Source organism: Drosophila melanogaster, chromosome 2R, assembly GCF_000001215.4.
Source record: "Drosophila melanogaster chromosome 2R".
Lineage (NCBI taxonomy): Eukaryota > Metazoa > Arthropoda > Insecta > Diptera > Drosophilidae > Drosophila > Drosophila melanogaster.
In genome coordinates this window covers 12,326,260-12,351,497 of record NT_033778.4, presented here as the reverse complement: position 1 = coordinate 12,351,497, position 25,238 = coordinate 12,326,260, and the positions used below count along the sequence as shown (strand labels likewise).

Sequence of the window (25,238 nt, the reverse complement as noted above, 5' to 3'; positions counted from 1 at the left end):
GTTCTATTCAGCCAGTCACTACGGCCAATCACTTCATCGAAAGTCTTATCTTTATGTCCATATGCGGTTGCTGCATACATTCTCGTCTTGGGCTTCTTCAGTACCACATCTTATTGAGACCACAAAATGCCCAATAAGCTCCATATTAGGGTAGTTCAATGACAAAGTAATCAGTTATGGGGTTCAGATGTTTATTTCCATTAGTTAAGAACGTTGTGCAAACTTAAAATGCCTTCAGGCTTCTTCTTACAACAAAATTAAACGGTTGTGCATTATTATATAAAAAAGTTACATATCTCGTTTCACAGTCGAATTACAAAAGTCCATTACAAAAGTTACACATTATACAAAAATAAAACGACTCTGTTATAACTATCCTATCGATTTGTACTTGATCAGAGTGAGTCCATGGTCTGCGATTATTGTCGCATCGACTCCATCAGTTTCTCCAGCAACTTGGCGAGATCATTTGCGTACGGAACGCCTGCGTACTTATTCTCTTCCTCCGAGAAGACCACCGACATCTCCACCCGAAGGCCAATCAGCAGTTTAAAGAGCTTGGTGCCCCGCAGCATGCCCTTATATTTGGCACCGAAACCGAAGAGTTTCCACAACATGAGGACAGCCAGGCGGTGCTCCTCGAAGGAGTTCAGCCCGTTTTTCTCGGATGTGGGTGCTTTTTGGACCCTCTGCTCCAAAATATCACGCAGCAGGTTAATAAAGTCAGCCAGCTCCACGAGCCGGGGGCGATTACCATTGAAGAAGCACATGTTGCGGAGTATTCGAAGGCACAGGATCCGCTTGTGACTCAATGGAGGACTACGCCGAATCGTGTTTATAAGAGATTGAAGATGGCAAGCCTTTCCTCCTACGTCGTACCGGGAAAATACCTCCCAGAATCCGAGCCATGCAATCAGTACAGGTGGTCGCACTTTAAGATGTGTTGAGCACGGATTAGCAGGAAGGATTGTGTCAAACATATCCAGCAAATTCATTTTGGACAAACTCAGCCGACCCTCGGTGCAGCAACAGCAGTTTACCATAACCCTTAGTGCGGGCACCATATTCAGAGATGGCTCTTTGTTTGGAATCTCCTTCTTGGTGGTCTCGAAGTCAGCGACGCGAGCCATTAGGTGTAGCAGGGATTGGGCATGTCCCGACTGAAGCAGGGATATCTGTTTACACATTTCGAATGAATGCTCCGTAAGGAACATAATCAGCTGGACAGTAACCTTTTTTAAGTGATACGAGTGCGATAACCAAGGCCAAATGCGGATGAGGATTTTGGCGATATTCGCAGCCATACTGGTCTGGATGATCTCAGAATTGGGAGAACTATGCCATTGGGATAGCATGTTAATCAGTACCAAGAGATTGCTTATGATACTTTGCGCCTTGTGAGGTCCCACTCGCTTCACATAGACGGCGGCGTTTCCGATTTTTTCGTCATTGAGAAAATCGTCCAGAATGTGAACTACCTTGCCAAGCAGCTTCGATTCTCCGGCTGCTTTCACGGCCCAGGTTGATGCCTTAAGCAGTTCGCCGAGTGCTTCACAAACCTGCACCTGGCCCACTGCAGGAAGTTCCAAAAAGTTTAAGGCCTTCGATAGATAGTAACGGTCAAAGAGCTGATCCAAGCGATGGAAAATTATAATAGCCGCATTAGTGGCCTGGATCGCATGGTTTGGCCTTTGCTTATTGTCATCCGAATTATCCGAGGATTCATCGTAGATGCATTGCGATACAGATTGCTTCTTTTTTGACTCGAATTCTTGTTTGCCATCTTTAGCAATATCAGGATCACTGAATGCTAATTCGAACTTCTCCAACTCACTTAGCATGCTTATATCATACGCAGCAAGTTGAGCTTTGGTGAACACAAGTGATAATGCTGACAGAGTAAAGCGCTGAAATGGCGAATTAATAAGCTTCACATGCAATCCAAACAGGAAGAAATCCATGAATAGAGATGGCTTATTCTTTATCTGTTCGATGAGAAATGAGTTCGAATTCGAGTCCGTGCAGAATATGAGAAACATCTTTAATAGGGGAATCACCATGTACTCGGGACATTCCAAACTCAAAACATCGTTGATCAGCGTTAAATAATTCTGCAAGAATACAGAATCTCGACAAATCGTCATCTTAAGGAACTCAAAGTTATTAGTGTAGCACATCGAGTACAATTCACAAATTTGGGATGCACACAGTTCCACAAGCGGAATCGAACAGGACGCCTGCGACTTGAGTTTTTTCATCACATCGCTGAGACCACTCATCAAACTGTGGCCGCAGAGCGCGGCACACCACTCTGGCTTCATGGCCACCATTTTGGTGCATATGGCAACATAGCAGCTAATTACTTCACACGAATGCCGCTCACCAACTATCTTCTTGAACATCCAGGGAGTGTCGTGAATTGCTTTCAGCGAATTGTAGGCGGTCTTTAGTAAGTCATGTTTCCGCAACAATTCCAAGCTACTTTCGGCACCAATGAGCGGCATCAGAAGGATAAATACTCGTCCGGCCAACTCCCTGATCAGCATCATTTCGTGGGCATCCGTCAGAGTGGTTAAACAGCAAGCCGGCAGTCCGCCGGGTAGAAAATCCAGGCGAGGCAGAATTTCTGCTACCTGCGAGCCACAGATGGTTATCCAATTGGCCAACGATACCCAGGACAATGCACGCACTTCACTGTCACCGTGCCCGCAAAGTGTTAAGAAATAGCGCAAGACCTTATATGAAGCTCCGACATCGTTTGGGATACTGGCCTTGCTGGACGCCTTTGGCTCCTGATATATTAGATGGATCTGGAGCTGACAGATTATGTACAAGCAGTCCCGCTGCCACTCGGATCCGGTTTGAGTTGAGGTACGTAAATTGCTGGACAATTGGATAAAATGCTGAGAGTAGCTCTGCGGACAAAAATTCAAGGTAAGAAATCAATATCTAATGACGATGATCCTTTACTCACCATCAACTGAGCATTACTAAATTTCAGATTTCGCTCGCTTACAAAGCGCAGCATGCAAAGTATGCAGCGAACGTGCTGCAGCTGGCGCAATTCAAAGTGCGTCTTGGCCACGGCACTCAATTGCATAAAGAACTTGCCATACCAGTTCATCGAATCATCACTGAGCTCGTTGGACAAAAGCTGCATCATGCACTGGCAAATCAGGAATAGCTTATCCAGAGAAATTTGGCTATCGTGCAGGAGTAATTGGAAGCTGTGATGATGATCCGTTTCCAGAGCGTAGCTCAGTCCGTTGATAGCATGTGGCTGGCTGAAGCGAATGCATGTTACGCACAGATCCAGCATGGACTTGTACACCTTGTCATCCGCTTCGTTCCCCGGCGCTAAGCGGATGTACTTATGGATTAATTTCCACAAGTTCTCAGCCACCGTATCACTTAATGAGTTTCGCAGAACCACGAGAAATAGCTGAATGGCCGACACAGTTTTTTGCAGATCCTCGTGTTTGCTGCAATTCTCCGCTGCGATAAACTGACAACTTAGCTGCTCATTTAAGTCGGAGGATCTTACTAACGCCAAATCGGCCATTTTGATCTTAAGAGACTCCCTTATATCCAAAGCGCTCACAGACTCCAAAGTAATGCTGGATGGAACCTGGCAAACGCGATAGGCCATATACAGTCGCCAATGCTGTGCAGCTTTTGCCCTATCTCGCCCGAAATGGGTCGCCTCCACATTTTGTTGCAGCTCCAATCCTTCCGTAACGGCAGTGGGTATAACTTTATGTTCAATTTCATAGGTTACAGGCAAAATCAGGGGTTCCATATTCGCATTCAGTACCAGTTTGTCTTCAGTGGAGGTGATACAATTCTGGAACAGCATTTGGAACAGGCATATACTGACATCCTGGCGCAACTGTTCCAAGTGGGGGAACAAGAATAAAGCCCTCAGCAGTAAAGTGTACACCCCGAATGTGTTCGCGACTTCTAATCGAAACTCATCGTCATTGAACAGAAGCTTCATCAGGATACTCACAGTGGGCAGCAGAATATCAGTGTCGTTCCCCTTTTTCAGAGCGTTGTGCAGAGACTCCATAATCAGTCGATATCCATCCTCCTTTGTGGAGAATTCCTCACAAGCTCTCCAGTTTCGTAGCAAGACATTTAATTGAGTCATTGTTGACTTTCGGATATTCGACTTTATGTCCTTGGCCTGGAGTAATCGGAACAGGGCGTCCAAGCTGCGCTGACCTTGAAACCGCTCATCAGAGCATTTGATGAAAATGCTTCTATAACAGAATGGTGGTTGAATTATGCAGAGATCGTTGGCGATGTGCTCAACCGGTACGTTGCTTGCGGTGGGCAAATATCTATTCGTTTGCTCCTGACATTGCAGCACGTAAGCAATTGTAGTGGTGGCCTCGCTCCTAACCTCGCCATCCGGATGGAACATGAAGTAAACGTACCCGCGCAGCATCAATTGCGGATCCAAACGGCTGGAGTCCGGCTCTAAAACGTTCCATATGACGTTGTGCAATATCTTGTGTGTAACCGACCTGCTGATCAGCAGAGGCAGCACGGGGAGTAGCAACGGGAAAACAACGCTGAAATCCTGCGGAGCTAGAATAGCGTTTAGCTTCATAATCATTATAGGATAGTCGAGGCACCACTGCTGCATACGTTCCGAAGTATTTGCTTCCGAACTCTGAATTATCATTCTGCGTAACAGCAGGGGAGTTAGCGGCACGCCTAAGATATGCTGACGAATCAGATCCACATTGCTGCAGCCGGTCATATAGACTGTCTTGTTCATAAAGGAATGAAAGTGGGCCACGGTGGATTTGATCATTAAACGATATATAAGTGAACGAAGTTTGAGAGCAGGCAAATCAACAAGGGTGTAAAGCAGCTCATCCGCATCCTTTCTTAGCTTTAAATTGCCCGCGTAGAATGGAATGCATTTTACAACAGCTCCGAAGAGCTGCTTTACCAATGTCTCACTGCCCAGTTGGACGAGCACAAGGCACACTTGTCTGTACTTCTGGATTAGCAGCGACCCAGTCAGTTCCGTATTCGGATGTAATTGATTTAGGGCCACGCTGTAGGCCCGCTTCAGCTTGATCAACTCCTCGTCCGGTGATGGTCCAGAATCCAAAGACGATATTAGAGTGTTTAGCGACTTCATGCGCTCGGGCATGCCAGACAGGTAAGCGCTGTCCAAAACTATAGGTTGGATGAGTGCTTTGGCTTGGCGTCGGTCCATGCGTTTGTCATAGTTTATATTTAAGGCCACCATATCGTGCAGCACGCCGTTAAGGATCAGCGATTGCAGGCGGGGAATCCTGAGCGAGTCCATCAGCTGGGTCATGCAACTGCCTTCTACACTGTTACAATACGCCAGCAGACTTTTGACCGCGTCCGCGATGAGCGTAATGCTCACTAAGGGAATTTTTGAGCTGAGAACATCGTGGGTCCGCACTATTTCCACGATCAGCTCCATTATGTGCCAGTTGTCGTTTGTGCAGCTGAACAGCAACGGACGAATCAGCTTCATGCAATTTTCCAGCAGAATTACCAAGGCGCTCACCACCTTCACTTGCTTGGGGCGTGACGGAGGATCGAACCTGTCCGCGTAGCTCAGAGTGTTTCGGCGCAACAAGATGCGCTGCTGCAGCAGCCGCAGGCAGGCAATTAGTGCCCGGTTCACATGTATCAGGCTACCGTCAGTCATCGTTTGCAACTGAACCAGATGCAAGAATACGAACGGTGGCTGCAGAAAGTACTCAGTTGGGTAGTCGCCCATACGGATGATCAGTTCGGTGAGCTGCAACTGCAACTCAACGCTATTTCGTGGCAAATCAATCATGCTCTTCATGGTGGCCACATCGTCCAAGCACGGATGCGACCAGGAGGGCTCGTAATCTTCCGGTTTCAGATTGTCGTAAATCTGATTCGAACTGCTGTCTGCGGATTCAGTTGCCTGACTGGGAATGTCATTTGAACTAAGGCTGGAGACGCTCGGCGTCACCCGGTCTATGTTGTACTTCTCGAGAAGCAGCAAATTCATATCATCCAGCAATTCGCTGACCCGCTTGGACTCCTGCTTGTGTAGCACACGGCGAACCTTCTGCAGCTCGGCCTTGAAGCGTTCGTAAGGAATCTTGCGAATCACCGCCTCGGCGTACTCGGATCGAAGGAGTTCCATAATCATGGCCAGCACACGGTCGGGCACCAGCGGCGGTGTGTACCCGAACCAGCGGATGAGCTGCTTCAGCAGCAGGACCGGCTTGAACTGTATCGGCTCGCCCAGTTGCAGGCACCTGATGAATCTCGTCTCAATCTGGTCGAGCGCGCGCATACGGATCTCTTCCGATTCGCTAGTCAGCTTGGTTAGCTGCCCCTCCGCCAGCTGGAGGGCCGGGCTCTGTTTGGTACTCATTTCCTTAGACTAATAATACCCGACTTTTAGTTCGTTTTCACTTCTCTTCCAGGCAGCAAACGTTTTAGGATGTCATTTTTGAAAGCGTCAAACTCGAATTTTGGCTGGCGTTGCCACTCTGCTTGAGTGTGCGTTCCCTGCATAAGGGTCTAAAAATACTAAACCTATTAAAATAGTATTTCTCCACCTGACACCTCGCATCAGCAACAACGAACAATATTCCGCATCAATCTTTTATTGCTCCCTAAGAATTAGGTGCTTTTCACACATAATAAACAATTACTTGAACCTAATCCCTTTTTTGTTGAAGAACTTTTATTCATCTAATTGTTTTATTTTTATATTATTTATATGGTTTTACTTAATAATCTTATAAATTATGCCTCTGATATTTGCCTTATTTCACCAAAACTAAACTACGCGTATTAAATTGCCATATTTGTCTATCGATAATTTGGTCGCAACCGAGTTTGTTATTTCCCAGCATGGCAAGCACGGTCACGCTAGCGCTGTAGGTTTAAAAAAAAGTCGCCCATCTGATTGGACTTGAGTTTGTGCTTAGCGGGTAAATAATAGAGTTTGTTTGCCGCTGCGGTGGAGAACTAGACTTTTCTCTCTGTGTGTGTGTGTGTATAAATGCTTATCTTGGGTTTCATATCGTTTTGTTTACGTGCCGCTCTAAAGTGTAGCTGTGCGATTGTGAATACAGCCAAACGCTTTGTAACCGCTAATCATTGTTCGCCAACCGGTTATTTGCAATTTAAACTTCAACAAAGTGCTATTTCTGATCATTCTTATCCTTGTGACCCATTCATTGTTCCATTTTGAACAATAAAAAGGCTCCCTCGTGACGTCATCGGTTGGATTGTGTTGTTTTAAGTTTATGTTTTTGTTTGCTTTATTTTTGAGGCAAACAAACTTTACTCACACATACATGTGCACAGTGTACGCACATAGTGCCAAATGACACTTGATGAATTCGTAGTGCAAACAAAGCATATGCTGGAAATGAAAATGGAAATAGCGAAATGATGTCACTGGCGCACGCCCGGGTAACTCCCTCGCCCCGATGCCGCCCCTACCACACCCCAGAAACCATTTCGCCGGTCGCAACCTTCGCTTTTCCACCTTTTGCGTACATATATGTACATATGTATATCTCACCATCCAGTTGGAAATCAATGGCCCGTCTACTCTTTTCTAATTAGAAATGGCATGCAACTGCGATTGACATTCCGATTGGATGTCGCTCGAGTAATTTACAATTGAATATTTTGGACACTGAGCCAAAAAGGGGAGCTAAGCAACAAGTTCATTATTATTTATGGCTAATCTTATCGGATTGGCCACTTAAGTGCCCGATTATTGGACCATTATCGTCCCGCATCTCCACCCATTGAACTTCGACCGACTGAAGCAAAAAAGATTTATATTGCACCAGGAAAATGTTTGCCATTTGATTTGTGTCACTGCAACCCATTAGTATCAAACTTTGAATGGCTTATAAAAGATATTCCATTAAATATTATGAGTGAGTTCTAGGAACCGGCCTCATGAGACTTTGAGCTATTAAAGTGTGAATTTCTATTTGTAACTTTAAAATACGAAAAACCCGGCTCTACTGAACATTTCTGGCTTACAAACCAATTTAAAATAATTGCCATTCATTATACAGAGTGCTTTGAACTTCATATAGCATGCTCTTGGCAATTTTACCCATTTTATTCGTTTGTTATTCAAAATCACGGGCAGACAAATTGTCACCACCCCCCCCGTGAATATTCACCCCAACCGCAATTTGAAAGTGCGAACTTGATTATAATGCACTCACTGCATTCAAAATTCGAATGTCTGGCAGTTCAATTAGCAGACTGCGATATGTTGAAAGGCATTCTTAATAGAATAATCAAATCGTAACAACATATTATTCTTATTATTAATATGTAGATAAGCACATTGCGATAGGAAGTGGGAACTTTGAGTTCCACTAATCATTCACGAAGCACTTTTCGGATTGCTCAAAACCGACTATTTCAATTGTTGCTCTATTTTTTATGGCAAACGAATGGCATAAACAAACAGCTTCGACCTGTGACTCACTCCGCTTATCAGTTGGTTTTTTTTTTTCTGTAATACCATTTGGAGTACTGATGTGGATATGGTTAACGACCTGGCTGTTTAGTGAGCTGACGGGGATCGGCTTTTCGGCTATTCACCACTCTCCGTGGTCTGCTTCCCTTTGTGCCATTATCTTCTCGTGTTTAAGCAGCGAATTAGCTGTCTGATGCGCACTCCTGATAAGATAATGAGGTAAATCCTGATTCTGGCCGGGCATATGGCTCCCTTAAACATTATACTGCCCCGATTCCAGCTCTATATATTAACCATATATCTATGTGTGTATACATATATCCAATTCCATACAAGTTTCCATTGTTCGTTTTTGTAAACAGTGAAATGTTTACGAGTTGAACAGTAAAGTCATTTGTTTAAACAACCTTTTCCAGAACAGCGAAGTATTATGCATAGGCTTCCTTTGGCTTTTCTTCGTTATCCGGAAATACACGTTTTTCCCAATACAATACGTATATTGTCATTATTTGCTGAATTTTAGTGCAATTTTCAGTTACTTTATTTGTTTTGGGACCAATATAATGATCGCGGTTTCCTACTCTATGTATGCACTTTGGAGAAAAGTTCTACATTTCGAATATAGATTCCATATTTCCTATGTGCCTTTATGAATCCATCTATCCATGAGTCACACACAGGTGTGGACTTGGCCTATCTGGGAATGGGACGGCTCAATTAATTGCCGAGTCATTAAACCTGAGATGTGTGAAAAGAACTACAACTATGAGTACTATATTTATTTTTATTAAAATTGTCACCAATTTCATTTATTATTGTAGATAAGTAATGCTAAATACTATTCGAAATCATGAGACTTTGTGGCATGAAAACACGAAATAATTCAAGACACATAAATAGAAATTTTCCGTTTCGATATGAAACGTTCATATATTGCGTAAAACCCATTATATCCATAAAATGAATTGCCGACTTAAATGACTGAATTACCAATCATAAATCCAGAACGAGGTATTTTGACCCAATTTTATATTTCTACTGATTTGTTGTTTATTTTTTACTTTTGCTATATAAGGTCTTATAAAAGTTGCCTGATAAACCAGTTTAAATTGCAAATAAACCACATTCATGAGTGCCTTCCTTCATTTAAGTATATTTAACATGAATTTTCAATGCATTTATTTCATTTTTGTTATCGTTTCAACATTCCAGAGCAATAACACATGGGCCAGGGCAAAGTACACAGCCACCAACACCCGCAGTTCCAATTCTGAGTCCTAGTAGCTGAGCTTCTTCAGGCGCACATTCCTTAGAATTCCACAAAATGGCGAAGAGCGTGCCACTGACCCAGGCCATTGGTGGTTACATTTTCGGCATTCTCCAGGCCTGCATTCGCTTTGTTTTCCGGCTGATCTATGGCCAAAAGGGTGAGAGTGTTCCACCGATCACAGATGCCATTCTCTTGGAGTCCGCCACATCGTTGGCACGGAAAATCCGCAAACAGGAGGTGAGTGTGTGCAATCGTTTCATCTACAAAACACCTAACTTTCACTCATCTTGAGCAGCTGAGCAGCGTCCAGGTCTTGGAATCATTTATCCGGCGCATCAAAGAGGTGAATCCCATTCTCAACTGTGTCGTGGATGAACGTTACGATCAAGCTCTCAAGGAGGCAGCCGAAGCAGATGCCCTGATCAAGTCTGGACAATACAGCACGGAGGAGTTGGAGAAGGAGAAGCCCTTCCTGGGCGTGCCCATTACCACCAAGGATTGCATATCCGTCAAGGGTGCGTAGCTCCCATAAGTTTCTTAATTGGATTACCATTGCTATAGCTCAATCATGTGTTTGGCTTTAGGCATGCTGCACACAGCTGGACTCTTCGAACGTCGGGATGTGCGTGCTGCGCGGGATGCGGACGCTATGGCCTTGATGCGCAAGGCGGGAGCCATTCCCATAGCCCTCACAAATGTTTCCGAGGTGTGCATGTGGTGGGAGAGCAACAATACGGTGCACGGCAGGACAAGGAATGCCTACGACACTAACCGCATTGTCGGTGGCTCCAGCGGTGGCGAGGGCTGCATACAGTCGGCGGCTGCCTCCGCCTTTGGCTTGGGCTCCGACATTGGCGGCTCCATTCGCATGCCAGCCTTTTTCAATGGCATCTTTGGCCACAAGCCCAGCAAGTTGGTCGTCTCCAATGTCGGTCAGTTCCCAGCGCCCTTCAGTGCCGAGCAGAACTCCTTCCTCGGCCTGGGACCTATGTCACGATTTGCCGAGGACCTGCGACCCATGCTAAAGATTATGGCTGGCGAGAAGGCGGCCCTGCTTAATCTGGACGAGGATGTGGACCTAACCAAAATGAAGTTCTTCTACCAAGAGTCCGATGGCGGCGGCCGCTTGGTTTCCGCCGTTGATCCAGACTTAAGAGAGGTAAGATAAATGACCTTCTTTCTTAATTAAATCCTCTAATCTGAAATCTTTCTTGCTGCAGGCCATGAACCGCGTGGCACAGCACTTGAGAGAGAAGTTCGGCAATCAGAAAGTGGAGCGCATCCAGCTGCCCCACTTCCGGCAGTCGGCGGCCATTTGGTTTGCCAACATGCGCGACGACAGTGGCCATGGATTCGCCTACCAGCTAGGCAACCTGAATCATGACATCAACACGTACCTGGAGCTCTTCAAGTGGTTCTTCGGCGCTTCCAAGCACACATTCATTGGCCTGTCGACAGCTATCATGGATAGTGCACAGTGCAAGCACGGATCTCCCAAGTACGATCATCTGGTGCGCAAACGAAATGAGCTGAGGGAGGAGTTGCAAAGCCTGCTGGGCGATAATGGTGTGCTGATCTATCCCACGCATCCCACGGTGGCTCCATACCACAATGAGCCCATTACGCGACCCATTAACTTTGCCTACACTGGTATTGTCAATGTGCTGGGCTTCCCGGCCACCGCTGTGCCGCTGGGCAAGCTGGGCAGCGAGGGTCTGCCACTGGGTGTCCAAATCATCGCCAACTTCAATCAGGATCGACTTTGTTTGGCCGTTGCCGAGGAATTGGAGCGAGCCTTTGGCGGTTGGGCCAAGCCCGAAGTTCGGCTCTAGGAGCAGTCTCAAACGTGCAAGTATGCAGCTTAGCTAGCTTTTAGATAGTAGTGGTCAGGTTAACGTCCTGGTCTCCCCCCACCCATTACTAACTACCCCTACCCACCCGAGCATTCGCCTGGCGATGAAAGGTATTCCTTGTGTACTCCAGTGCCTCATTGTAATATCAATTTTCGATGTGGATTTATCTATTTTGTATGTGTTTTTAAATGTAATCTAATCATAGATCCGCGCGGATCCGTTCCCGTTTTGCATTTATAATAAATAATTGCAACCAACTGATATCTTTGTTTTCATTAATTGGCGACAGGCGCCCATTGACCAAACAAGCAGAGAAGTCAGAATTCTGAATTCGAAGCCAACGCGTTTTGTGGCTAAACAAATCTTTATTTTGAAAGACCAACCTTAAAAATATGCCGACTCACCGCCTCAATTGCTTTTAGTTTGCTTTTGTTTTTTAAACATTTTCATTCGGCAAGGAAAACTAAACCCACTACAACTAGCGATATCATGGATATCGTATTCACATATGTAATTCCGATGCTCCTCTCATTCTTCGGCAACGAGTTACATTCGTAATTTGGTCACTTAAAAACTACTCGGCTGTGGGCGGTTCGGCAGGGCAATCCTCGCTAGCCTCTAGCCCTTGCCGCCCAGCGACAGGATGAGTTTCAGTAGCTCGGTGCGCTTCGCCTTCACGGTGTCGATGTGCAGCGACGGCAGTCCGTCGATCACCTCGTATCTGTTTAGGTAATCGGCAATGTGGTCGGTCATGCAGATAACATGGATGCCACAGTCGTAGCCGTTCGCCTGCTGTAGGCAGCGCATGGGCCGGAATTTGGCCATTCGGACGCCAAGCAGGTCCTTGATCTTGTTCATCAGCTCCAGGGAGTTGCCCGTGTTGTTGTTCCCATACGAATCGAAGTGATAGAAGGTCTTCTCCGGACGCGAGAAGACCAACAGTGACCAGTGGCTGCCACCAGCATCGGTGGTTTCGTTGTCGTTCAGCGCGAAGAAGATAAAGGGCTTGCCAGTGGTGTTGCTCTGGTCGAGAAGCTGCTTCAGCTCCTGGTCGCCCATGTACTTCATACACTGCGTAATCTCCGGCGCAATGAAGTGCAGATCCGCATTGGTCTTGTACTTCATGTGGGCCAGGTATTCGTAGTAGAAGCTCAGGATCTGGTCGTTCAGCCAGTGCGGGCCGTGGAGCAACTGGACGTCGGACATCCGCAGGCAGGAGTCGTGGAAGGTCAGCGAGATGGGGTCTGCCTTGGAGTTGCTGCCCATTTTGGTATGGAAGCTATTGTTGGTGAATCTGGGGCGCCGGCGATTCGTATTCTGGTTCTGGCGTGTATGTTGCCTGGAATGAAAATAAATGGCAAAAAATTGATTTAAATCATGTTGTTGCGACTAGATTCGTGTTGTTCCAGCTGGCGACTATCACCTAAGTATTTTCCTATCGTGGGGCAACATTTTCACTAACAATCTTCGCGAAAATTCGGCTAAAAGAATAAAATTTTTCCGGCGACTAATACAACTCCAGGGTTTCAAAGTCAACGCAGGAATGACGTTTTCGGTTTCCTTTTGCTTTTGCTTTCCCTTTCGTTTGCCGGCCGGTACTGTTGTTATTGTTGTGGTTTCAAAGCAATCAGAAATCAGTCATGCCAAGCGCATTTTAAGAACACTATAATCGTATTTTAAACCAAAATAAACATATCGAAATTAACTAATCTTCGTACAAAGCTGTTTTGTTATTGTCTTTGACAACGAATGGGCGTAGCAAAACAAAATAGAGGACACTGAGGAGGTGAAGGTGGTGGTCAGATCCCCACATATATATTTTTTACTCACCACGAAAAATGGCTACTCCTCCTCCTCGAAGTCGCGACCTCGCTTTTTGTCCGTTCTTTGGACACTCCTCGCGTATTACCATTTATTTGGCTGTTTGGGAGCAAATAACTTGAATTTACCAACTGATATTTTCACTAATATAAAAAGTTACACAACACTCTGAATAGTTTTTCCGCTTTTCCGCTCAAATAATAAGTCGCCGTACTGTATATCTTACTTTCTGGCTTGGGCTGCCAGACTGCTCGCTAAATAGGTGGCAGTGCAGACTGTGAAATGCAGTGTTGCCTAATGTGGCAAAGTTATAAAAAGTAATTTAAATATGTATAATTTAATTACAAATATTTTTTATTCCTTTTAAAAAGTTTTTTGAATTTATTAAGTTCACATTTTTAACATTTCTTGCAATCTGATTTTTTTTTTTTTTGAATTTATTAAGTTCACATTTTTAACATTTCTTGCAATCTGAATTTTTTTTTTTTGAATTTATTAAGTTCACATTTTTAACATTTCTTGCAATCTGGCTTATAATTTTCAGGGCAAACTTGCTTTTCGGGTATGTTGAAACTCGCAGTGGTATTAAAATTAGTTTGGCATTTAGTTTCCGAAGAAGTCTCGCTGGATTCTGGAAACGGGGCACATCCTTCGTCAGGATTCCACGTACCCCCTCGCAACTGCTCTTCCAACCACTTAAGTTGCTTGTTTATCTAGAAAATTACAATTCTTTTAAGCGTTTTTTTTTTCATTTATGTAAATATGCAAACAAAAATTATTGCCTTTTCTACCATCTCCTCGTCTCTTTCGCTTCCAAATAAATTGGCTGTAAATTGGTAGATATTCGATGGCTTTGCCTTAACCGCCTCGGCTGTAATGACCCGAATTATGGCTCGGATCTCTGGATGGCGTTGTAGATATGTCCAATCGTCCTTGCGCATATTTCGGGAAATATTTCCAATAGTTTCATAAAATTTTGATACGTTTTCGTTAATGTTTTTAGCATGACTAGTATTTTCCGTGTTTTCGGTTTCCTCAGCGCTTGATGTTTTCGTGACATCCATATTCACTTTGCCAGAAAAATGTATATTTTCAAATTTTAATTATTTTGAAGTATTTCGTTCATTGGTGCTTGTGGACTTAAAACTCAACGAGTTTTCGATAACCAACATTTTGTACAAAATAGCCAATTCCAAGCTTAAAAATAAAAAATAACCCAACTCCGTGACAATGTTTATTTGAACATTGCCGTGACCAGGATTCGAACCTGGGTGTGGTAACCCACAACGTGGGGTCCTAACCACTAGACGATCACGGCTACATTGGATTGCGCCCAGCAATTCCAAGATCCCACCACGTCACCTAATAAAAAAAAATTGCAGATGTAATTAGTAAACACTACCCCAAATCAAATAGAAAATCAAATAATAAGATTAGCAAAAACATGTTTTATCATTTATTTATATATCATTTCAATTTGTTTAATAATTATTTTCATTTTCATCAAAATAATTAGAGTGTAAAAAAATACCCAACTCCGTGACAATGTTTGTTTCAACATTGCCGTGACCAGGATTCGAACCTGGGTTACCACGGCCACAACGTGGGGTCCTAACCACTAGACGATCACGGCTACATCGGGTGATGCGAGGTCTATGCCAAATGACTAATTTTAGCAAAGTGCGCAGAAAATCATAGCAAGTAAGCAAGCAAGTCGTAAATAAATCTGTTTAAGCAAAACGAATTTTAAATTGTCTTGAATAATATTGAAGAGGAATGTTTTTTAATATGTTGCTTCTTACAAATTGTGTATGTATGTATATATATAGATATGTATATTTGGTTGAACCTGAGTGTGTCGGGCTACCAAAGCAGCTCCGAAATCTTTTATTTTATTTAATGTTTATTTACTCCTAAAACATAATAATTCTACGGGTTTTTTGCCTTTTCAACTCCCTTGGTGGGGAATTTCTGGCGGTTACTGGCTGGGGATAAAGCCGAGGAGGCTAAATTGGCATTTCCTCGGTCGCGACGCTGCTTGAGGCGCTCCCGGAACTGATTGCGTAGCGTATCCATGGACGTGTTGAGGCTGAAGTTCATGTCGGGCAGCTGATAGGTGGCCAGCAGGAAGTTGCAGCGAACCCGCTCGTTGGCGATGCGCTTGATGAGCTCCTGCATCTCATCGCTCTGAACCAAACTTCTGATGGCCACGCTCACCTTGTCCTGGGCGACCGTGGCTTTCTGCTCCATCTTGCGTTTCTTAGGTGCCTTGGATCCACCGGCTCCCAGCTCGTCTGCAGCAACCGACTCGAACTGAAGGTCAGCACTTATGCGTCTGGCGCCATGCTGGCTCTTCCTGGACCTGTGGCGTCCACTCTTACTGGATCCATCAGCAGCAGCGCCAGTCGATGTGTTTGCTTGGCCCGAGGTGCATGGATATGCTAAATCAGGGTCAATTTTTTCGAACTTGGCGGTTTTGGCACCGAGCTCGTTGAATGTAATACATTTTCCACCGACACTTCCCTTCGCTTTTGTCTCTCCTCTTTCGCTCGAATCGGATTCCATTCTGATGGCCTTAAAGCTGCTCACCTCCCAATGGTTGTCTTCAAGCTAATGAAACTATTATGACTTTAGTCAACCATTTAACTGACGAGTGTTTCAGTTACAAACTTACCTTAATTCAACATTACCAGGCTGTTTGCTTGGGCTTATTATTCATATCGATAGACCGATTAAACGATAGCAACCAAATAGTGCTGCACAACGAAATAGTTGGCTGGCGTCATCTGGTGCTCGATGTTCGAGACGTATGTTTCATATACTTATTATAATGCAATTATTGTATTATGAGCGAAATTTTATAAGCTTTCGTTTTTATCAACTGATTGCTTTCAGTAATTAATATTAATTACTTTTGTGTGTCGTTCTGCAACACTGTGCCTTAGATTTGGATTCTGGCTGCCCGTGCCCAACACCCTGTTGTAGCCGTGATCGTCTAGTGGTTAGGACCCCACGTTGTGGCCGTGGTAACCCAGGTTCGAATCCTGGTCACGGCAATGTTGAAATAAACATTGTCACGGAGATGGGGTTTCTTTTTAATTTTTTAAAAGGGGTTTCTTTTTAATTTTTTAAAAATGTCTATATATTTTCTATAGTTATAAAAACTTCTCTTATTCAACGATATAGATTTAAATTTAACGCTGCTTATTTATACATAATATATTTTTATGCAAAGGTATACTCTGAAGAAAGCTAAGGATGAATACTAGAATTTTTATGATATTTTGAAGTATTCGTAGGATAGATATGTTACTTAAGAGACATAAATATATTTCTACACGCATGTATCTTAAGTTTTAGTGATAACTCGAATTAGTGTTTCATTGAAAATGTTGTCAAATTTGTATAATTTTACGCATGTGTTAAAAATTGTTGGTAATGTAATGGTAGCTTAAACCAGTAAGTAGCTCGAAAAGTGAGAGGCATTCGGCACGCCCAGTGAAAGGCAGGGCTATTTCTAATTAACCAATAAAGAAAAGAAAGAAAAGAAAACTTGTTTTCTTTTAAAATAAAATTACTTTTGATATACGGTCGGTGTCCAAAATTCTAAAAGAAGTGATAAATAAAATCAGTAATATTGTTATTATCTATGATACTTGTAGAAACTTCGGACATTGAAGATTGAAGTCAAAACTGATTTGTTTCAAAAAAGTAATTTGGCAGCAGTCAAACATCACCCGATGTAGCCGTGATCGTCTAGTGGTTAGGACCCCACGTTGTGGCCGTGGTAACCCAGGTTCGAATCCTGGTCACGGCAATGCTGCAATATGCATTGTCACGGAGTCGGGGTTTTTTTTTATTTTTTAAACCTTTCAACAATTTAAGATTAATTTCAAAAGTGCAGTTTTTTATTTAAACAATATTTTCTAACTTCTGACTTTATTTTACAACTCGCATGAAAGGATCTAGTTGATACTAAGACTTTAGTTAATCAATGATGACCATTAGGTAGCGAGCTGGGATTTGGGAAGCTCCACCCAACAACCCGACGTAGCCGTGATCGTCTAGTGGTTAGGACCCCACGTTGTGGCCGTGGTAACCCAGGTTCGAATCCTGGTCACGGCAATGCTGCAATATGCATTGTCACGGAGTTGGGTGAACAGTCGCCAATTACATTTTTTTGCCCCAAAAAGGCTTTGAGAACTTTTCAATGTATAAAACACCAGCGTTTGATTTGTTTTATAGACTTTTAATTTTGATTATTTACAGTTTGCCTCTTTGCATAACATACAGAAGATATAATTATTTAATTAATATTAATTAAACTATTTGCATTACTAAAGCTTATAGGGGGTTCAGCCGAACTTCGCATCTGTGATTTAGGTTTGTTTTTCTGGATAGCTTAATAAACACACGCCATGGCGGAATGTAGTTCTACTTTAGTTGGGGGGAGGCATAAATAACAAAAACAAATTGACACAATTTTATACGGGGTACAAATTAAGACGGTCAGGTGGTTTGATTGAAATTGAAATGAACTTTCAATGCTCCTCTTCACTGCTGGCCGTAGAGCAGTTCCGATCCGGGCGGTATGCTACTGGGGTCCACATTCACATTAAAGTAGTTGGCTGGCGTGGCAACGGCGGGAAATGCGTTGGCCATTCCTGTAGCCTGCTGTTGTTGCTGCTGCTGCTGCTGATGGAGCTGCTGTTGGGGATGCTGTTGCAACGTAAGGTTGTACGGATTTTGCACATACTCCTGATAGATGTCCGCTGCTGCTGTCCCAGCTCCACTCGTCGCCGCCTGGCTTTCGTAAACGGGCGCAAAGCTGTGCACAATGGATGCCTGCGGCATTTTGGGGAGCGAGGGGTACGCATTTCCGGCCAGCAGATGACTAATTGGCACATTGATGGCAGGGTCGCTGGCTGGAGCCGGCAACTGTTGCTGCTGGGCCTGATACTGTTGATAGTACTGTTGGTAAAGCAGTTGCTGCTGCTGCTGCCCAAACTGTTCCGCAGTTGTCTCCGGCGCCATGGGCACCTCAATGGCGTAGCTATTGTACGTATTGTTGGTGGTTACGATGTTGGTCTGCTGCACTATTGAAGCCGGCTGCTCCGCCTCCTGCGGGCTGTGCGTCGGGGACGTGGTCGTGGCTTGCACGGCAGCAGCAGTTGCCTCATTCACCAAATCCGGCAATAATGTACTTGGTGGTATTGGGTCCGTAACTGCAGGCGGCTGGGGTGGCACAATAATGGGCTGTCCACATGCATGAAAAATATTTGTTTAATTAATAGAAAACTATATTTTATTCTTGTAAAACCTACCTGAGCAAATACAAAGCTGGGCGGCTGTTGCAGTACATCGGCCATGGGTGGCTGCAGTATTATGCTCCGCCTCGGCGACTCGACGGGAGAGCCCAGCAAAGGTGTGGCTGCCGGCGGAGTAGGCGCGCTCACCACTAACTCGTTGGAAACCTGGGTTTGCCTGGGCAAAATGGTCACCGCTGGTAACTGTTGCTGTGGAGCGGCAGCCACAGCTGCCTGTGGAGCTGGGTTCGTTAAGGTCTGAGCTCGCTTGCCTGCAATCAATATGGAGCACATTTATTGTTTAGTTTGTATAAAAATATAAAGACATAAACGGGGGAGTGGAAAGATAAAAGGAAATATAAAACTATTCAATTCTTTTTGCCAACTTTCTTGAGCAACTTTAGCTTGGATCTTAGCTTGGCCCATGGTTTCTTGCGCTGCGTAGCCGGAAGGGTATCACATTTGCTTGCGGATATTGAGGAAATCTTTGGACTATAGCCATATAACGGCAGGGACAAGGAATAATCGGTTGTGCCCGTAGAATGGGCGAATCTAATTTGCGTATAGTCAAGCGAAACCGCTGGAGTAATTGAATCTGCTGGTAGGATAAAAGATTAGACCCATTCTACAACACCGCGTTACTCACCTTCGTCGTGGAAAAGCTCCTCCTTCAGGTTGGGCAAAAATTCGCCGATGCGTCGCCAGGTTAGCTCCCAAAGAGCCTGCTGTAAACTACCATCCTGATTGTGGAACACTCGCACTGAATGCATCACCAGCAGCATGTTCTTCAGTATCTCCTGCATCTGCTCGGACAATGTGTCCGATCCCACCTTCATAAAGCGCTCAATGTAGTCCAATATATCCAGCCACAGCTCGTTAAAAGCATTTCCCAGCTCGATGAGCGTGGTCAGGTGTTGCAGGAACACCTTAGACATAATGGTGGCCGTTCGTATACGCGACTCTTCGAGGAGAGCGGCATCCAGTTGGCCGGCTGCATTACTCTCGGGCAGCAGTTCGTTTAGGAGGGGGAACAGCACCTGGTGGAAGCAAGAGCACCACTCCGTTCCCGACAACGTTTGCAGGTCATGGACTAGCAATGCCCGCTGCTGCAGGCACGATATGGCATGGGTGCGCACCTCTCGCCGTCGATCCATTGCCAGCCTGGCGATTCCCTGAAGCAATGGACACCAGCCCGGTGACCACAAAGCTGCCGACTGCGGCACTGTGCATCCTTCTTCCGCCCACCATCGGAAGATTTGGGCAGTTCGCGTGTACAACGTATACATCAGGTCCAGCAGTTGAATGGACAACTGTTCGTAGCGCTGGGCCAGGTCCTCCTGCTCTGCCGCATTTCCGTTTATCTGGTTGTCGGACGGGTCGCCCGTCAGAAGAGTAAGATTACTACTCGAGGCGGAGGAAGCCATGCCCGGTTTGCGTTCGCTGCGCTTCTTGGAACTTTTCTGCTTAGCCGCCGATTCCAGCTTTCGCCGCTGGCGTATACCTCCATCCCGACAAGCCTCCACAAAGATGCGGATGCAGCGAACGCAGGCTTCAAAATTGTAAGGCGTGATGTGTGCCACACTGCGCACGATAAACGCCAGCGAATCCCAGCACTTGAAAAGAGCAAACGGAGCGTGGTCTAGTAGCTGGCAATTGTACACAAGCGTATTTACTGGAGGAGCACTCAGGCTAGGCGGAGATTGTGGTCTGCAAAAGCAACTTTGTTGTATTAGATATGAAAGGTTAATGAGTGAAGAATCTCACCTAGAGGCCGTAGTCAATTCACTGTCCTTGTTATTGACCAGAATCCAGTTCTCAGCACTTGGACTGGAGACTGCAGGTGCTGCAGATGCTTTCGTGATCTCCGAATCCGAAGTGTAACCACGCTCTGGCACGGCAGTTGCGTCCTCTTCGCCACTTATAGCGCCATCAGACTTTGCACTTCCGTTGGGCGGCAATGGCAGCTGGGCATCATCATAATTGGGCGGCACAGCACCGGCTCCCACGCATTCAAGTAGATTGAAAATAATCTGCCAGTCCTGCTCGGAATGAATATTTTGGGCCGACGTCTTGAGCAGCTCATAGATACCAATGGAAATCTGTTTAGAAATGCGCAGCAACAAGGCTGGCTTAAGCATTAAAAGCATCTTGAGCGATTGCAATACGATCGGACACAGTTCTTCGTTTCGCATCAGATAGATAGCTAGTTTTAGGACCGCTACAATGCATCGGTTGAGTAGGTAGTCGTATCCACAGGAGGCACTGCCCATAAGCAGTAGGTACATTTGGTCTCGAACTGCTGGCCACAGCGGTATCATGCGATCCCGGTTATGAACAACTATCTTGACCAAAAATTCCATCCAGAAAACAGTTTGATCTTCGGCGTACGGCAGGCCAATGGATTTGTGCCCCTGAGGAGCCTTCAGTAGCGCTAGAACGCATTTAAGCAACTCCTGCAGCGACTCTAGTTGCACAAACTTTGATTCCTGCAGCATTTGATCCAGCTGGCACTCCTTAATGCACTTCCGTCCCAGTTTGATGAAGTCCTGCTCCTCGTACGTTGGTTCTCGCTGACCCTCCGAGCTGATAAATGAGTACAGGCTGGAAAATAGTCCCGATTCCTGCTTCTCGCGGGGCTTTTCCAGGATTAACATGGCCTTTCCGTTCGCCTCACAAAAGTCTTCCACTTCGATCAATGATTTTGGCAGCAACTTTAGACGGAAAAGCTGCAGATATAGGTCCAAAATGTGTTTCCAGCTCTCTCTTAAGCAATCGCCGTAGTCGTGAACCAATAGAAACACCGTTCGCATGGCAGCCTGAGCCTTTCCGTTCAATCCAAAGTTCACAGCTTGCTGGGTTTCATTGTTCGCCGGAGCGGGCTCATGCTGTTCTACGCTGCTCAGCAGCGTTGTGAATTTGCAGAGAGTTAAAACGAGGGCATCGAAGTCCGAATGCAGATTATAGTGCGCCGATATGGCAGCGGATTTGCTGAAACCTGAAATGTAATCGTAATGTGAGATGTGAATGGTAATTATTAGATGTTTATGTACGTACCTGCTAGAGTTCTTTGGTAGCCCGTTTCAGTGCTTTTATCAAACATAAAGCTTAGGGCGCTCAGAGAAGCACCCCACACAATATTGAAGATCTCCACGTCGTATGATGCGTCATGCACATAGTGAAAATGTCCATCGTGCGTGTCTCCTCGTCGAAGCAGTACTTTCCATTGATAATTTTCACGCACCAGACCCGTTTGCTCTGCTGGCATAACGATCTCTTCGTTCCTTAAATAATTAATAATCGGAAATATAAGCAAATGAGAGTGACGCTATATGTACTAAAGCTTACTTGATTGCATTAAAGACTTGAGCCAGCATTTCTTGATCGAAATCTTCGCCACCGTTTAGACCACGCAAATTCTTAGTGAAGTCCTCGAGCGTCATTGGAACATTTAAACGCTTCGCGTTCGAGTTGTGCTGATCCATGTTCAGCATGATGATGGCATAGGCCAAGCGAAAAGCAGCGTCTACGTTGGCAAACGGATCTTGGTTTTGTTTCTATATTGGTGGGATACATACATGATTAATATCAGAGACTGCAAGTATTTTAGTAGATGTGTATACTCACATGCCAATGATCAGAAAAGTGTTCCAGCACCAAAAAGATCAATGGAGCCTCTCCGGGCAATCTGAAGGTCTCCAGATAAAGACGCAATGCTTGATCCACTCGAAGACCAGTGAAATCAAACGAGTCCACAAAATTAATTAGAATCTTAGAGTCGACGTTTTTCTTTTTCGAGATATATTCGCCAATCATTTTTTTATCGAGCCCGGGATTTTCTCGAAGGAACAGGGCCACCTGCATGGGATCAAGCTCGGCATTTAGGATGCCGTGTTCTTGCAGATACTGGATTCCTTTCTCTGGACGCTGATTAAATCGCTCTGTGCCTTGGGATAGCAGACGCTTCTTCTGTTTGACCTTGGCCAGCTGTTCACTGGTTATTCCCACTCCCTCTCCGCCAGATTGTAGTCGTAGTCGATGTGAGCTCGCATTTATAAAGCTTGCGATGTTCTCCACTTTCTCTTCTGCAGCTACACTATTGCCAGAATCAATTACGATTCCCTCCAATCCGCTGTTGTGGCGAGAATGGCGGCTGCCACCTGTTGCTGGGGCAGCTTCTGGCAAGGACTCTCTGTTGTTGCTGCTATTCTTGCTCGCGGCACAATTTCGCTCGATACTGTCTATCACACTTAACAGGGTGTCCATTGAGATAATGTGGGTGCTATAAACTGCATTCGTTGCTGACAGCGTATACTTGCTCAGTAGGTTTGTCAAACTTTCAAACATATCCGTGCAGTACAAGTCACAATCGTAGTTGATATACAATTCCGTGACGAAGCCGGGAATGCGCCACAACTGCAGTAGATTGTCCAGAGCGAGTTCTCGCATTTCGTAGGGCGTCTTGGGATTATCGCTAGCAATAATCTCGCTCAATTTTCTAAGGTAGGCTTCCAGCTGAAACTTGAGATGTCCGCGGAGAGACTCGAAAAGCAAAAAACAGAGCTGCAAATCGGCGGCAAAGATGCTAAGCCGCTCTGAGCTGAGAAGCTGTAGGGAAAGGAAAGAGTTAGGTCAGAAATAACTAACGAAGCAATTAAGAGTCCCTTACCGATATTAAGTTTCTGCATAAGTCGTCCTTAACCAGCTCCAGCAAGCCCTCATACTTTCCAATATTATCGGCTGCGACTTCAAAAGCTACAGTAAGTAGACTAAGACCCGTGTGCATCATGCTATCCGAGTTCTGCTTATCCAGAGGATTGCAGAGGATTATGAGGAATCGGAACAACTCCTGGATGAAGGGCAGGCCATAAGGGGATAGTGATGTTACATCGTGATCGGTGGACTGCTGTGTAAAACGGACGCCCACCGAGTTGATGTACTCGCTACTATTTGCCTCGGCCAGGGTGCTGGTTGCTTCACCCGTTTCGCCGTCCAGCAAGGGCTCCGATTCAGTCGACTCCACTTGAATAACAGGAGTCTCCGGGACAGTGGTTTCATCTTCCCCCGTGCTCGCCGTTGTTGTTGGTGTCTGCGTAATCTTGCCCTGCATGTCCAATATGTTTCCCGCTGGACTGGCGGGTGTGGTGGCCAATATGGGTGCCTTCAAGTGCCCTGGCACCGTCAGGTTGGCAGACTGCGGTGTTTGAGGCGGTTCCTCCACTGCTGACGATTTCCTGGGTGCTGTCTGGGCTTGGGCAACCGTCTTACGCTTTAGTTTTTCTTGGGTAGCTCCGCTGGCAGCATCGCCGATAGTAAATCGCTTCTGGAGCATGGTGTCACTTCGCTCTTCGGCGAACTGGGGAAGGCGCATGAAGAAGAGCAGCACCATGTCCTTGAGCGATTTTTCCGCCGAGCGACGAAGCAGTTCACTCAGCCTCGGCTCGAAGGAGATCTTGAAGCAGCTGAGCATCACCTCGCACATGGACACATTGCTGACGGCGGCTCCTTCGGGACTGCGGATAAGCGTGTGCAGCACCTCAATCACTCGCATAAAGGTGACACCATCCGAGGACTGATCGGTGCCCATAAAGCGGGCATGTGTCACAGCATCGGCAATGCGCTCCACAATGTCAGCCAGATTTGGAGACGTGGGATCTGTGGATAGGTACAGAATGAGCAAATGCAGAGGGTAAGCACTAAATCATAATACCTATTAGCCCGTAAGACAATAATTTGTTAACCGAGGCCAAGGCTAGACTAGTCAACGGACCCGTGGCGTCCGCCGTGCGAATCACCTCAAGAAACGGAGCCAGGAAGACCTGAGGCTCGATCTGACGCAGGTCCTCGATCCGATTTAGCTCATGCTTGAGGTCAATGAACAGCTTCAGCAGCGAGTCATTCTCGTCGTCCTGTGGATGTGCAAAAGGGCCATATACTTTCTATTCGCAGTGAGCATTAGGGGCACTATTTACCACGTAGGCGGTGGCATTCCAACGCGTTCCACGTCGCATCGCCGTCATCAGGGTGGCCATTTCGCCCCGCACCACGTAGATGCCGTTGCCTGGAAGCGCCATGGTGTCCGCGTGTCCTCCGTTGCGGTGTCTCTACGACTGCAGCTAGTTGGCTTCCAGTTCCAGGGCTAGCGCTGAAAATTGCAGTTTTCGTGGGGCAGGGCAGCTCCTCCTCCCTTCCCGACGACCTTCGCATATGTTTTGGCACTCGCCACTTGCCCACTCGCACACTCACGCTGCCTGGACGAATCTGGGCGTGCTGCCTAGTTGGGCATCTCTCACTAATCCTAACTAATCGAACTGGTAAGCTGCTAATTTTTGGTGACGTTTACGTGTCGTTTATGTTCTTGTGTGCAGTCCGAATATTTTGCACAAGCGTCTTCCAACACCGGCGCGGCAGTTCGTCGCTTCGCAGCACTGGCACAGCTGTAGATGCCAACTCGATGCGGAAATTTCAATAGATTAAATTGAAATACA

The 25,238-nt window shown here is 45.6% G+C and overlaps 6 protein-coding genes, 4 non-coding genes and 1 pseudogene across 18 annotated transcripts; 4 read left to right on the top strand and 7 right to left on the bottom strand.

Annotated features, from left to right (window-relative positions):
- Window positions 1-172: 172 nt before the first annotated feature.
- On the bottom strand, window positions 173-6,515 carry ana3 (anastral spindle 3). Its single transcript, NM_136921.2, has 2 exons — window positions 2,975-6,515; window positions 173-2,915 (listed from the first exon to the last, which is right to left on the bottom strand). Exons 1-2 carry the CDS (start codon window positions 6,410-6,412, stop codon window positions 420-422), a joined length of 5,934 nt encoding a protein of 1,977 aa, NP_610765.1. The 5' UTR covers window positions 6,413-6,515; the 3' UTR covers window positions 173-419.
- A 365-nt stretch (window positions 6,516-6,880) lies between these two features.
- On the top strand, window positions 6,881-11,888 carry CG8839 (uncharacterized protein). 4 transcript variants are annotated; one of them, NM_136920.3, is made up of 5 exons: window positions 6,881-6,977; window positions 9,716-10,010; window positions 10,069-10,288; window positions 10,358-10,932; window positions 10,994-11,888. In NM_136920.3, exons 2-5 carry the CDS (start codon window positions 9,828-9,830, stop codon window positions 11,603-11,605), a joined length of 1,590 nt encoding a protein of 529 aa, NP_610764.1. In that variant the 5' UTR covers window positions 6,881-6,977; window positions 9,716-9,827; the 3' UTR covers window positions 11,606-11,888. The 4 variants fall into 4 exon arrangements, with proteins under 4 accessions (NP_610764.1, NP_725137.1, NP_725138.1 ...); NM_165884.3 differs by having other exon boundaries at window positions 6,881-7,038; NM_165885.3 differs by lacking the exon at window positions 6,881-6,977 and adding an exon at window positions 9,402-9,514.
- A 65-nt stretch (window positions 11,889-11,953) lies between these two features.
- Den1 (Deneddylase 1) lies at window positions 11,954-13,701 on the bottom strand. 2 transcript variants are annotated; one of them, NM_136919.3, is made up of 2 exons: window positions 13,457-13,701; window positions 11,954-12,965 (listed from the first exon to the last, which is right to left on the bottom strand). In NM_136919.3, the coding sequence occupies exon 2, from the start codon at window positions 12,890-12,892 to the stop codon at window positions 12,245-12,247; it is 648 nt and encodes a 215-aa protein (NP_610763.1). In that variant the 5' UTR covers window positions 12,893-12,965; window positions 13,457-13,701; the 3' UTR covers window positions 11,954-12,244. The 2 variants fall into 2 exon arrangements, with proteins under 2 accessions (NP_610763.1, NP_001163126.1); NM_001169655.2 differs by lacking the exon at window positions 13,457-13,701 and adding an exon at window positions 13,050-13,198.
- Window positions 13,702-13,779: 78 nt separating this feature from the next.
- On the bottom strand, window positions 13,780-14,608 carry CG34021 (uncharacterized protein). Its single transcript, NM_001038853.3, has 2 exons — window positions 14,230-14,608; window positions 13,780-14,160 (listed from the first exon to the last, which is right to left on the bottom strand). Exons 1-2 carry the CDS (start codon window positions 14,509-14,511, stop codon window positions 13,957-13,959), a joined length of 486 nt encoding a protein of 161 aa, NP_001033942.1. The 5' UTR covers window positions 14,512-14,608; the 3' UTR covers window positions 13,780-13,956.
- An 85-nt stretch (window positions 14,609-14,693) lies between these two features.
- On the bottom strand, window positions 14,694-14,765 carry tRNA:His-GTG-2-1Psi (transfer RNA:Histidine-GTG 2-1 pseudogene; annotated as a pseudogene). The gene has a single exon. The product of its transcript is annotated as a tRNA-His (tRNA).
- Window positions 14,766-15,008: 243 nt separating this feature from the next.
- On the bottom strand, window positions 15,009-15,080 carry tRNA:His-GTG-1-4 (transfer RNA:Histidine-GTG 1-4). The gene has a single exon. It is a non-coding gene; the product is annotated as a tRNA-His (tRNA).
- A 212-nt stretch (window positions 15,081-15,292) lies between these two features.
- On the bottom strand, window positions 15,293-16,182 carry CG8490 (uncharacterized protein). 2 transcript variants are annotated; one of them, NM_001169654.2, is made up of 2 exons: window positions 16,122-16,182; window positions 15,293-16,066 (listed from the first exon to the last, which is right to left on the bottom strand). In NM_001169654.2, the coding sequence occupies exon 2, from the start codon at window positions 16,010-16,012 to the stop codon at window positions 15,377-15,379; it is 636 nt and encodes a 211-aa protein (NP_001163125.1). In that variant the 5' UTR covers window positions 16,013-16,066; window positions 16,122-16,182; the 3' UTR covers window positions 15,293-15,376. The 2 variants fall into 2 exon arrangements, with proteins under 2 accessions (NP_001163125.1, NP_610762.2); NM_136918.5 differs by having other exon boundaries at window positions 15,293-16,057.
- Window positions 16,183-16,431: 249 nt separating this feature from the next.
- tRNA:His-GTG-1-3 (transfer RNA:Histidine-GTG 1-3) lies at window positions 16,432-16,503 on the top strand. The gene has a single exon. It is a non-coding gene; the product is annotated as a tRNA-His (tRNA).
- A 689-nt stretch (window positions 16,504-17,192) lies between these two features.
- tRNA:His-GTG-1-2 (transfer RNA:Histidine-GTG 1-2) lies at window positions 17,193-17,264 on the top strand. The gene has a single exon. It is a non-coding gene; the product is annotated as a tRNA-His (tRNA).
- A 236-nt stretch (window positions 17,265-17,500) lies between these two features.
- Window positions 17,501-17,572, top strand: tRNA:His-GTG-1-1 (transfer RNA:Histidine-GTG 1-1). Its single transcript has one exon. It is a non-coding gene; the product is annotated as a tRNA-His (tRNA).
- A 65-nt stretch (window positions 17,573-17,637) lies between these two features.
- On the bottom strand, window positions 17,638-25,138 carry garz (gartenzwerg). 3 transcript variants are annotated; one of them, NM_136917.4, is made up of 10 exons: window positions 24,723-25,138; window positions 24,461-24,659; window positions 23,420-24,405; window positions 22,378-23,358; window positions 22,099-22,307; window positions 21,808-22,034; window positions 20,518-21,748; window positions 19,400-20,460; window positions 18,772-19,025; window positions 17,638-18,703 (listed from the first exon to the last, which is right to left on the bottom strand). In NM_136917.4, exons 1-10 carry the CDS (start codon window positions 24,822-24,824, stop codon window positions 18,002-18,004), a joined length of 5,952 nt encoding a protein of 1,983 aa, NP_610761.2. In that variant the 5' UTR covers window positions 24,825-25,138; the 3' UTR covers window positions 17,638-18,001. The 3 variants fall into 3 exon arrangements, with proteins under 3 accessions (NP_610761.2, NP_001246278.1, NP_725133.1); NM_001259349.2 differs by lacking the exons at window positions 17,638-18,703; window positions 18,772-19,025 and adding an exon at window positions 19,028-19,351; NM_165881.2 differs by lacking the exons at window positions 17,638-18,703; window positions 18,772-19,025 and adding an exon at window positions 19,028-19,348.
- Window positions 25,139-25,238: the final 100 nt, after the last annotated feature.

Bases quoted from the DNA above. Each gene is read 5' to 3' on its own strand.
- ana3 (NM_136921.2), bottom strand. From the start codon at position 6,412: ATGAGTACCAAACAGAGCCCGGCCCTCCAGCTGGCGGAGGGGCAGCTA. The intron at 2,916-2,974 runs GTGAGTAAAGGA...TTTTGTCCGCAG, and splicing joins TTAGTAATGCTCAGTTGATG to AGCTACTCTCAGCATTTTAT.
- CG8839 (NM_136920.3), top strand. From the start codon at position 9,828: ATGGCGAAGAGCGTGCCACTGACCCAGGCCATTGGTGGTTACATTTTC. The intron at 10,289-10,357 runs GTGCGTAGCTCC...GTTTGGCTTTAG, and splicing joins GGATTGCATATCCGTCAAGG to GCATGCTGCACACAGCTGGA. The intron at 10,933-10,993 runs GTAAGATAAATG...TTCTTGCTGCAG, and splicing joins TTGATCCAGACTTAAGAGAG to GCCATGAACCGCGTGGCACA.
- Den1 (NM_001169655.2), bottom strand. From the start codon at position 13,078: ATGTTGCCCCACGATAGGAAAATACTTAG. The intron at 12,966-13,049 runs GTGATAGTCGCC...TTTTCATTCCAG, and splicing joins CACGATAGGAAAATACTTAG to GCAACATACACGCCAGAACC.
- CG34021 (NM_001038853.3), bottom strand. From the start codon at position 14,511: ATGGATGTCACGAAAACATCAAGCGCTGAGGAAACCGAAAACACGGAA. The intron at 14,161-14,229 runs GCAATAATTTTT...GTAATTTTCTAG, and splicing joins ACGAGGAGATGGTAGAAAAG to ATAAACAAGCAACTTAAGTG.
- CG8490 (NM_001169654.2), bottom strand. From the start codon at position 16,012: ATGGAATCCGATTCGAGCGAAAGAGGAGAGACAAAAGCGAAGGGAAGT.
- garz (NM_136917.4), bottom strand. From the start codon at position 24,824: ATGGCGCTTCCAGGCAACGGCATCTACGTGGTGCGGGGCGAAATGGCC. The intron at 24,406-24,460 runs GTATTATGATTT...ACCTATCCACAG, and splicing joins ATTGTCTTACGGGCTAATAG to ATCCCACGTCTCCAAATCTG. The intron at 18,704-18,771 runs GTAGGTTTTACA...GCATGTGGACAG, and splicing joins CCAGCTTTGTATTTGCTCAG to CCCATTATTGTGCCACCCCA.